The 8,386-nt window shown below is 34.6% G+C and overlaps 1 protein-coding gene across 1 annotated transcript; it reads right to left on the reverse strand.

Annotated features, from left to right (window-relative positions):
* LOC105176427 lies at positions 3,646-4,353 on the reverse strand. Its single transcript, XM_011099222.1, has 2 exons — positions 3,958-4,353; positions 3,646-3,882 (listed from the first exon to the last, which is right to left on the reverse strand). Exons 1-2 carry the CDS (start codon positions 4,351-4,353, stop codon positions 3,646-3,648), a joined length of 633 nt encoding a protein of 210 aa, XP_011097524.1.

Raw genomic sequence — 8,386 nt, forward strand, 5'->3', positions numbered from 1 at the left:
AGATAGCGATAGCTTCTATAAGAAATCCGAAGAGGAAATTAGGAACTTTAAGGAAGCACTACTGAAAACGAAATCGTTAGATATCAGCGAGGAAAGCAGACTTTTTCTTGAGAATATCAAGACGCTCATCGAGAGGAACTTCAATGAAAACCCTCTGTCATGGTGTGATAGGAATAAGATCAAAGCTACTCTGAAGGTCAAAGAAGAATGCAAGTATGAGTACGTTTGATATAAACCTATCCAGATGAATGTGGAAGACAAGAAAGATAAGCAGATAATTATCAAAGAGCATATCAATCTTGAACTCATCGAGCCTGGAATCTCTACCCACAACAGCCCTAGATTTCTGGTTAGAAACCATGGGAAGATAAACGAAATGAGATTGATGAGCCGGCTGTTAAGCAGATTCACGTGAATTTATATAACGGTGAGATTGAGTTGATGGAAAAAATACGATATCACCTTCTAGTAAGCAAATTAAAAGAAAGAGAGTTTAATTGGTTGTTTTACAGTGAGTTGGATATGTGGTGCAATGCAGCTGATTATGTTGGAATTAAATTAATTGTATTCCATGCATGTTGCTTACTTATCTTGTTTGGGGTTGTATTTGATATACATATATAGATAGGGCTGGTTATTTACTTACTGAATGGCAGGCTCATTCCTATGCTGACATTTTCTTTCAGAAATAGACTTTGAGGTGTCAACCTGTTGAAAATTAGGTCACCACGCTATACTCAGTCAGGTCGGGCCAGTATGCAGTTTTCAACTATTTATCAGTTAGAGTATAAATCGTAATTCATTTGTATAGAGAGAACGTAACCGTGGGGATTACTTGTGGTGTTTGATATGTATATATAATGTTGTGGGTTGGTTATGCATGTTATTATATTGGAATTACGTATGCATATTGATTAGATAATTATGTGCATATTTATATATATGGATAAAGGGGTTACTATAAGTATGACGTTTAGGGATGATGTAGCCCTAGTAGCGTTAGGGGGTGCTACATTAGGTGGTATCAAAGCAAGGATTAGATTTTCTAGGGATAGTAGATGAATGCGATATTATACGTGAGGTAAATATTAGAAATCTACTTACATATGCGTATTTCATATACGATGGAAGCGTAAAGGAAAAACACTGTTGGTCCAACTGAGTCATTAGAGTTTGTGAAGGGTTATGATTCTGGATCAGAACATCGAGGGTTAGAATTCCAAAATAGAAATACCCCACAACCAGAAATGGACCCCTTTATGCAACAATTTCTAGAAATGATCAGAGGATGGCTCCACTGCCACAACCCCAACCACAGGATGCAGTTATTGAAAAAAATTATGAAATAGTGACGAGACAAGGGGCGATGGTATTTGCAGGTACAACTGATCCTGCAGAAGTAGAAGAATGGCTGAGAAACACGGAAAGGGTGTTGGACAGAATTGAGTGTACTTCTGGGTAAAAGTTGAGGTACGTAGTGTCCTTACTGGAGAAGGACGCCTTAGACTGGTGGGAAACAGTTCCAAGGAGCAAGAACCAGCCTGTCACTTTGAAGTGGAATGACTTTTTGAAAGAATTTACTGACAAATATACTCCACCAGTCTACAAAAACCGTAAGAAAGTTGAATTCCTTGAATTAAAGCAGAATGGTTTATCGGTTGTTGAGTATGAGTTGCAATTTGTGAGATTGTCAAAATATGCTCCCGAAAAGGTGAGTATCGATGTAAATAAGTATTTAATTTTATGCATATAAAATTTATCGTGGTAATTTCAATATCTACTACAACAAAATTCATTTATTTCTAAATTCACCATATATTGGAGTTATTAGTTAATATATCATATTTTAGTTTTAGATTATCTTAAAATTGAATATTTTGATTTATATTATCTAAGAACAAGTTTAATCAATATTTTAGTATGTTTTACTAATTTTGTAGTAAATAAATATGTAATATAATGCATATGAATTTTATTGTTGAAATTTCAATATCTATTACATCAAAATGCAATTATTCACAATATATTAGAACAATTAGTCAATATCTCATAAATTTAATACGTTTTGGTAATCTTTTTGTAAATAAATATTTAATATATGAATGTGTTGATGTTAGACAAAAACTAAGTAGTGGTATGAAACTTTGGTTACTTCTCATCAAATGATTATACCAAATGAATTTTCATGGCTTCCAATTTTCTTTCATCGTATTGCTTCTTTTTGGTCTTTTTATGAAAATTTTCTTCCTAGTTCTTATTTAGATTTTTTAATAAAATATTTCAAATGCTACAATAGTTCATATTTTTTTAAATTAAAATATTGTTAAAAAAAATTAATTGGGCTCAAGCTCCAGCTCCAGCTCGGCACGTGTGCATTGAGCTCGAGCTCCGGCCAATTTTTTTCTGGCTCGCTGAGGTCGGTTCGGTTGCAGCCCTAGTTCTTGTTAGTGTCGAAAAATGTATATATAAATAAGAAACTCGTATTATTTTACTATAAATTTCTTTACTTTTAACTCATGTTAGATAAAATTAATAAAGATTATTATGTAAAAAAGCGTTAAAGAGGTATTTTTGAAGTCTCGGACTTCTTGATGCCGTAAACAAATAAACTTAACGAGCTCGTATATTTTATAAACCAATATTGTGAAGCATACATAAATCTTACAATTAAAAACATATGCATACAATTCCTCAAAATTTAGATATTTTCTTTGTTATTATTTTAATACTCTTACCTCATGAAAATTAAGATATTTCTCAATTTTATTGAATTTTCTATTCTTTCCATTCAATATAAATTTCATATTTCTAAAAGAAGTACAATCTTTGGGCTAGAAAAAAAAATAACAATCTTTATTGCCTTAGATAAAAAAAAACAAGCACAATCTTTCTTATAGTACAGAGAATGCCGAAGTTCTATAAACAAAGTTTTCTAAAATACATAAAGAAAAGCCTCGAAAACCCATGAGGCTCATACTCGGAAGACAATCCTAGACAAATTCTTCCTTATGAAGCAAGTTCAAGACAAGTTTGTCAGGCAAAACTCTTTTCTTGATATCAACGTCATTGGAGTTGTATGATCTGCTACTTCCATTACATCAGTCGATGATCGATATTAACTTAAGCCATGCTTTCGAAGGCAATTTAATGTCAGCCTGAAGAAAATAAAAGATGAGAGACATTAACAGTAATGTAAACCACAATTATAATAATCTATGATCTATCCATACTCGTTTATTAAGACTCAAGGCCGTAGGGTTTATTTGGTTTTTCGGTTCTATGCTTACCGAAATAACATCGTCCCACTAAGGACGATGCGAGAAACTAAAGATTGAAATAGTAATTTAAACACTCAACTAAAATTTTTTCACATTGATTGCTTAAAAAAATGAATTTTGACATCATCCAGAACCAAAGTTGTGTATCTGTCTCTTCCTCATTGTTATTTTCTAACGAAAAAGAAACCTTTGTCCCTATCCATTCCCTATCTACCAATTTTTTCCCATATTTAAAATTCAAGAAATGACAAACCATTGTATTCAAGAAATTTTATTGCAGTGCTCACAGAGGAGACTACGTTTATCCACAGGTCCCTTGTGTAGCATGAATTGTCGAGGCCCTGTATTAGAGGCAGAATACCTTTGCTTATACTTCCCCTATATCAGAGTATTCTGAGTTCACCATCCTTTGTCTCTCAACCCGTAGCACCATGTAATATGCTTTGTTGACGAGGGGAAGAGGTTCTAGAACCAAAGTCTGACTACGAATGTTATCATAGGAGTCATTCAAACCCATCAAAAACTGTATTAGTTGGTTCGCATCGTTTTGTTCCGCCTTGGTTTTTGTTGCATTCGCAAATGCAAAGGCCACATGAACACATAGCTGGTGGCATGAGGCATAATAATTCATCCCAGAGTTGTTTCAATTTTGTGTAGTGACTAGTTACGCTCATATTACCTTGCAGATAGAACTAATTTCGCGTTGCAGCTTGTACAGCAGAGTTCCGTCACACTCACCGTACCTAGCTTCAAGATCCAACCAAATATTTCTAGAAGAACTTGCATACAGGTACGCGTTTACCAAGTCCTTGGAGATGGTGTTCAAAATCCATGTCCGTACCATACAGTCTGTAATCCTCCACTGTCTGTGCTGAGGAGTCCCAGTCGTAGGCTGTAGTCCTATGCCGTCGATAAATGCCAACTTATCTTTGCTTTCTAAAGCTATCCTTGTAGACCTACTCCAGGATAGCCAATTAATCCCATTGAATGGAGCAGAAACCATTACCATGTGATGATTCCGAGTTCCATTTGCTATGGAAGGAAAGGCAGGCGTATCAGTTGATGAGCTCGCCATTCTCATCAAATGTAAGGTTCAGATGAGTGAAATTGATCGTTCAAAGTACTTCGTATGCAGAGACCATCAAGATGATGGCTCTGATACCATGGTAAAATTAGGCATAAACTCCATGGGTACTGGGTTATAGAGCAAGAAATGTAGAGGACTGAAGTTGTGGTTTAATTCATTCAACGAGAACTGGTACAACTTTAGTTTAAATACAGATACAAAGGCGGTGAAGAAGAAACTGTGTAACTAACTAAAACAGAAATAACAACTCAGATTCAAATCAGTTGCCACCTAAGCCACTAATGCCAACTAATGAAAGTGTAAAGCACAACTAATAAAAATGTAACCAAGGAAAAACACGACTTCTTCACTGCAGAAGCAGAGTAGCAGAAACAGAGTCTTCTTCAATATCTATTACATCAAAATGTAATTATTCACAATATATTAGAACTATTAGTCAATATCTCATAAATTTAATACGTTTTGGTAATCTTTTTGTAAATAAATATTTAATATAATTTATATGAATGTGTTGATGTTAGACAAAAACTAAGTAGTGGTATGAAACTTTGGTTACTTCTCATCAAATGATTATACCAAATGATTTTTCATGGCTTCCAATTTTCTTTCATCGTACTGCTTCTTTTTGGTCTTTTTGTGAAAATTTTCTTCCTAGTTCTTATTTAGATTTTTTAATAAAATATTTCAAATGCTACAATAGTTCATATTTTTTTAAATTAAAATATTGTTAAAAAAAATTAATTGGGCTCGAGCTCGAGCTCCAGCTCGGCACGTGTGAATTGAGCTCGAGCTCCGGCCAATTTTTTTCTATCTCACTGAGGTCGGTTCGGTTGCAGCCCTAGTTCTTGTTAGTGTCGAAAAATGTATATATAAATAAAAAACTCGTATTATTTTTCTATAAATTTCTTTAGTTTTAACTCATGTTAGATAAAATTAATAAAGATTATTATGTAAAAAAGCGTTAAAGAGGTATTTTTGAAGTCTCGGACTTCTTGATGCCCTAAACAAATAAACTTAACGAGCTCGTATATTTTATAAACCAATATTGTGAAGTATATATAAATCTTACAATTAAAAACATATGCATACAATTCCTCAAAATTTAGGTATTTTCTTTGTTGTTATTTTAATACTCTTACCTCATGAAAATTAAGATATTTCTCAATTTTATTGAATTTTCTATTCTTTCCATTCAATGTAAATTTCATATTTCTAAAAGAAGTACAATCTTTGGGCTAGAAAAAAAAATAACAATCTTTATTGCCTTAGATAAAAAAAAAACAAGTACAATCTTTCTTATAGTACAGAGAATGCCGAAGTTCTATAAACAAAGTTTTCTAATTTACATAAAGAAAAGCCTCGAAAACCCATGAGGCTCATACTCGGAAGACAATCCGAGACAAATTCTTCCTTATGAAGCATGTTCAAGACAGGTTTGTCAGGCAAAACTCTTTTCTTGATATCAACGACATTGGAGTTGTATGATCTGCTACTTCCATTACATCAGTCGATGATCGATATTAATTTAAGCCATGCTTTCGAAGGCAATTTAATGTCAGCCTGAAGGAAACAAAAGACGAGAGACATTAACAGTAATGTACACCACAATTATAATAATCTATGATCTATCCATACTCGTTTATTAAGACTCAAGGCCCTAGGGTTTATTTGGTTTTCGGTTCTATGCTTACCGAAATAACATCGTCCCACTAAGGACGATGTGAGAAACTAAAGATTGAAATAGTAATTTAAACACTCAACTAAAATTTTTTCACATTGATTGCTTAAAAAAATGCATTTTGACATCATCCAGAACCAAAGTTGTGTATCTGTCTCTTCCTCATTTTCATTTTCTAACGAAAAAGAAACATTTGTCCCTATCCATTCCCTCTCTACCAATTTTTTCCCATATTTAAAATTCAAGAAATGACAAACCATTGTATTCAAGAAATTTTATTGCAGTGCTCACAGAGGAGACTACGTTTATCCACAGGTCCCTTGTGTAGCATGAATTGTCGAGGCCCTGTATTAGAGGCAGAATACCTTTGCTTATACTTCCCCTATATCAGAGTATTCTGAGTTCACCATCCTTTGTCTCTCAACCCGTAGCACCATGTAATATGCTTTGTTGACGAGGGGAAGAGGTTCTAGAACCAAAGTCTGACTACGAATGTTATCATAGGAGTCATTCAAACCCATCAAAAACTGTATTAGTTGGTTCGCATCGTTTTGTTCCGCCTTGGTTTTGTTGCATTCGCAAATGCAAAGGCCACATGAACACATAGCTGGTGGCATGAGGCATAATAATTCATCCCAGAGTTGTTTCAATTTTGTGTAGTGACTAGTTACGCTCATATTACCTTGCAGATAGAACTAATTTCGCGTTGCAGCTTGTACAGCAGAGTTCCATCACACTCACCGTACCTAGCTTCAAGATCCAACCAAATATTTCTAGAAGAACTTGCATACAGGTACGCGTTTACCAAGTCCTTGGAGATGGTGTTCAAAATCCATGTCCGTACCATACAGTCTGTAATCCTCCACTGTCTGTGCTGAGGAGTCCCAGTCGTAGGCTGTAGTCCTATGCCGTCGATAAATGCCAACTTATCTTTGCTTTCTAAAGCTATCCTTATAGACCTACTCCAGGATAGCCAATTAATCCCATTGAATGGAGCAGAAACCATTACCATGTGATGATTCCGAGTTCCATTTGCTATGGAAGGAAAGGCAGGCGTATCAGTTGATGAGCTCGCCATTCTCATCAAATGTAAGGTTCAGATGAGTGAAATTGATCGTTCAAAGTACTTCGTATGCAGAGACCATCAAGGTGATGGCTCTGATACCATGATAAAATTAGGCATAAGCCCCATGGGCACTAGGTTACAGAGCAAGAAACGGAGAGGACTGAAGTTGTGTTTTCATTCATTCAACGAGAACTGGTACAACTTCAATTTAAATACAGATACAAAGGCAATGAAGAAGAAACTGTGTAACTAACTAAAACAGAAATAACAACTCAGATTCCAAATCAGTTGCCACCAATGCCAACTAATGAAAGTGTAAAGCACAACTAATAAAAATGTAACCAAGGAAAAACACGACTTCTTCACTGCAGAACCAGAGTTAGGAGAAGAAGATGTTACAGTCTGTGAAGGAGATGGAGCTTGAGCTGAATTCAACAGGTTCTACCAACCTCTTCCTCATATGTGGTGATGGGATACACATTAGAAACTTCTTACATTCAAGGGTCTGCAGAGCAAATGCTTTTCTTGTAGTATATTCTTTTGACTGCAACCCATAAATATGGACATGATTGGGTTAAATAAATTATTGCAGAGATCATAAAAAGACAGGACAGAAGCTGGTGAATGAGAGATCCAATGGGAAGATCCATGTTTTAAGTGTATTCAAGGTTATTATTAGTTATTTTCCGTGCTTATGCATGTAAATGAAATGCTTAAATTAATTGCTTTGAACTACAAATTATCTAAAATTTCTCTATTCAACTATGAATTCTAGGGATTGCTTTATTTGGTTCCGTACTTGCTTAATAAGTTGAGGTATGCCATAATAATTACATGAACCCTCATTGATGTGGTGAACTCAGCCACAACGAGATCAACTACACTTTGATGGTGCAACACTATGTTTTACTTGTTTCTTGCAATTACTACTTTATTGGATCCAGCGCAACAAGTTATTTGATATGCTTGATAAATAATGCTCTCTTTCCACTACTCCTTTTTAAGTCATATAGACATATTTCTAATACTTTGTAAGTGGTGTTGCATCACATTAAAAATTGAAGGAATATAAAATAAAAAGAGGAACTTGATCACAAAGGCTTTTTCCACTGAAGACCAAAAGTACTACAAACAAAGTATCCTTTATTTACAATAGGTCAAATTTGTTCATGAAAGCTAGTGTGTTATTGTGAAGGAAGTTGACGACTGTATCATTTGGCTAACACTTGTCGGGATCATCTTCACTAGCATTACCCTGCACATAATCAACAATATCA

This window comes from Sesamum indicum, linkage group LG13, assembly GCF_000512975.1.
Source record: "Sesamum indicum cultivar Zhongzhi No. 13 linkage group LG13, S_indicum_v1.0, whole genome shotgun sequence".
In the NCBI taxonomy this organism is placed as follows: Eukaryota; Viridiplantae; Streptophyta; class Magnoliopsida; order Lamiales; family Pedaliaceae; genus Sesamum; species Sesamum indicum.